The 3,680-nt window shown below is 37.4% G+C and overlaps 1 protein-coding gene across 2 annotated transcripts in view; it reads right to left on the bottom strand.

Annotated features, from left to right (window-relative positions):
* Positions 1-3,680, bottom strand: part of LOC126966406 (calcium-transporting ATPase type 2C member 1) — a 69,394-nt gene that overhangs the window by 24,495 nt on the left and 41,219 nt on the right. For both annotated transcript variants that reach the window (XM_050810417.1, XM_050810418.1), the window contains exons 7-8: positions 3,155-3,286; positions 1,371-1,537 (exon numbers count right to left, since the gene is read on the bottom strand). In XM_050810417.1, coding sequence (XP_050666374.1) covers positions 1,371-1,537; positions 3,155-3,286 — 299 coding nt within the window. The remainder of the gene's footprint in view (positions 1-1,370; positions 1,538-3,154; positions 3,287-3,680) is intronic.

The raw sequence follows: 3,680 nt of genomic DNA, 5'->3' as shown, positions 1-3,680 counted from the left end.
ATAAGACGGCACGAGTAGTAGGTGTAAGTATCTACTACTACTTTTGGTCAATTATTATGTATTTTATTTTTGAAGGTCTGAGAAAGGAAATCTGAAATGGTCTGGACATGTGGAGCGAATGAGTGAAGAAAGAATGACTTATCAAATATATAAGCCAAGTGTGTGTGGGCAAGTCGGTCGCGGGAGACCTCGTAGAACATTCGACGACAAATTGGGGGTGTTTTGAGAAAAGGAAGGGTCCGAAGCTCCCGCAACCGGCGAGCATGTATGAAAAGAGTAATGAATGTAGAGGAAGCGCGTGAGGTTTGTAAGGATAGAAGCAAGTGGCATTCTATTGTCTCTGCCTACCCCGACGGGAACACGGCGTATGTGTGTGTGTGTTTATTTTTGAATATTTTTTTATGATTACGGTTAATTATACCTGTGTGTTTTTTCAAAGGCCCCATTGTAGCGTCACGTTGCATATTTCTTGCTAGAGCGTGTATAGTATTTAGGTATTCAATACCTATATAATTATTCTTGTGTGATTATTATATATTATATTATTAGTGAATTTGTATAAAAGTGTGTCAATATTATCATTATTCTTATCATTTACGGCAAGCTACCATATACACTCCAAATAATGGTCAATAAATAAAAAAAAACCTTTAAAAACAATGGTTAATCCAGAGCTGCAACATAGTATTTTACTAAACTTGTATCATTTTGTTTAAACCTGTTAGAAATCATAAACTATATAATAGTGTGAGGAATGTATTAAGCTAATAGGCCTGGTAATAATAAAATCAGCGATAATAGTTATTTGTTCAACAAGTGAGCAAAGTCATTTTTTGTTGTGAGTGCTGGCTTTATATCACGAATTGGAGCATAGCGAATGATTGTAATATAGTGTAATGAGGTAGTGAGTGATTTAGAGGCACGAGACAAAAAAATTGCTCTCATGTGAAACATACAACTTTTCACCTCGACTAGCGAGAAAAGTGTTATAGGTTATAGAAAGAGAAACAATTAAGATAATATTTAATAACGTTTATTACTAGTATTTATTTTAAATATTAAGCTTTTAAAAAGGCAATAGAAACATTTATAAATCTAAATTTCGATAAGTAACATATAAATTTTTGTGACAATGAGATGATACGCTAGGCTAAAATGAGTTTCGGAACGCACCGGATAGAATTGTTTATTTTTTTAACGCGGAGTATTTCCCGGATGTATGGTCACGTGGGGTTCGAAATTTAAATCACTTTGCCTCACGCTCACAGCAAAAAGCGTTTTTGCTGTGAGTTTTCACGTAGCAATAGGAATGCTGAAATGGAAATGCTGGAGAGGTGAAAAGAATATTTCCAAGTTACAAGTGAACTAACCTCCAGCATGTTGGTGACGGCCGCGCGCGCCACGTCCAAGTGGCGACCCTTGTAGGCCCGCAACTGTACCTCCCCCCGCGAGCTGTAGCCCGACCCGCTCACCTCCGCGATATGTCCGCCCGATGTTGATAGCGTTGTCACTGTCATCTCGTTCTTTGTCAGAGTTCCTGGACAATATGATCATAAACTTTGAGTATCGTTGATTACGATATGTGTGTAAATGTCCACCACAGTGCGGTTTTCAAGGAACTTTCTTCCACGTCCTACAAAGCTGTGGAATGAGCTTCCTTGTGCGGTGTTTCCGGGACGATACGACAAAAAAAAAGCGCGTACACCTTCCTTCAAGGCCGGCAACGCTCCTGTGATTCCTCTGATGTTGCAAGAGAATGTGGGCGGCGGTCTACACTTAACACCACGCTCGTTTGTCCTCCTTTTCCATAAAAAAAAATGTGTTAAAATATCGTTATTATTAAGTTAAAGTTATATCACTTTTTTTTTGAGAATGTGTAACGAGACGGGCATGACGTTCTTCACCTTATGGTAAGTAATACGGCCTGCCCATTCGGATTGCTCAGGATTTTTGATTGAACCTAAAATGCCCTAAAAAAGTAATGTGCAAGGATTATTGTGTTTTACTTTGTTGTTGTGTTTCAAGAGTGCCGCAGTTAGCGAAATTACTTGGCTAATGAGATTAACATCTTATACAGTGTCAAATTGCGATGCCGTTCAAATTTGGTTATTGTTGACGGATTTGTAAGCTACGCCCTCTGTTTGTTCTATCTGTCTGTGTTATGCACTATTGAAGTACTCTGAAGAAAAAATTAAAACAAAAAGACATGATACTGATCTTATTTAAAAAAAAATCTGATGCAGGGTAAATGACCAGAACATAAGGAGAAAAAAAGTCGAAAACTTTTGTATGAAAATATGGCGGATACTTCCTCTTTCCATCTAAATATTTAGATCTGAAAAAATTGAGTTTAGAACTTACCTCAATTTTGAGCAATTCACGCACACTAACACAAAGTAACATACAAAACGCAAATGTAAGACGTAGCTTGTCACTCACACTATACTAATATTCCTGGCCTGTTTTCATCGGTTGTCGAACAGCAAGAGACTATCTAGACGTATAAATTATCTGTGGTTTCCTCTTAAACACACTGAGGATATAACCCAATACTTACCTCATTCAAAAAAGAATTGATTTTGCTTCGTTATAACTCAAAGACTCTACATGATATTTTAGTTTATCTACCACATGTAGAGAGACTTAAAATATACTATGGTTATAAATTGTAAAGTGGCTTTGGTACAGTTCAGTGCAGCCCTGTTTCACTGAGACCAATGTGATCTATTGTGATAGCCACTGTTAACTAAAGCTCACTACTAAGAGTGATTCTTTTCACGAATCTTATTATATCTTTTGCAGTTAGCTGACGTATCTCAAGTGGTTGAATAATTGAACTTCCCAGAGAGATGCTACTTTGTCTAAAGGACCACATTCAGAGAGAATGTGTAACGGGAGAGGTGTTTGTTTAATCTGCAGTGCCCCGTTAGATTAAACGGAATAGAAAATACTAGCGTAAAGACGAACTGACAGCGCGATAATGCGTGACCAACTTTGATTTGTCAATGTGTACGATAGCTTGTGGTTTAATATTCTAAGTAAGTGGCTGACTGTTTACGACTTGCCAATCAAAATCGGTTACAGTACGAATAGATTCACTTTTCTATCTTGCTTTACCTCGTATTTTGTTTATACGCTAGTATACCGTATTTACCTGTCTTATCGCTGCATATAACGTTGACACAACCCAGAGTCTCCACTGTGGGCAGCTTCTTGACGATCGCGTTACGTTTCGCCATTCGCATGACCCCCAGTGCCAATGTCACAGTAACCACTATCGGTAGACCTGTGAAAGAAAAAAGATTAATATTACATTTTGTTAGAGTTTGATACAAATATTCATCTATACTAATATAGATAAATAAGAGGTAAAGTTTAGTTTAGGATAACTCGCCAATCCAAAATATTATTCATTACCACGGACTAGTAAAAAAATATGGACTCCTTGTCACCTTACATATTAGTGTAGCACCAAAACAAGCCGATTAACGTGTAAATACATAGCCCCACGCACACACTTACACTACTACAGGCCGATAGGCGGCCATTATGACAATTGTCATCGTCTGTCGCAGATCAGTTCTCAGCGTCTCAATAAAATATTTTAAAAATGTCGTCGTGCGTTGTGAAAAGGTGTAAAAACGATACTATATAAGTATTTGTGGCTATATATGATTATT

This window comes from Leptidea sinapis, chromosome 10 (genome assembly GCF_905404315.1).
Source record: "Leptidea sinapis chromosome 10, ilLepSina1.1, whole genome shotgun sequence".
NCBI classification, from domain to species: domain Eukaryota; kingdom Metazoa; phylum Arthropoda; class Insecta; order Lepidoptera; family Pieridae; genus Leptidea; species Leptidea sinapis.
This window is presented reverse-complemented; position numbering and strand designations above follow the sequence as displayed.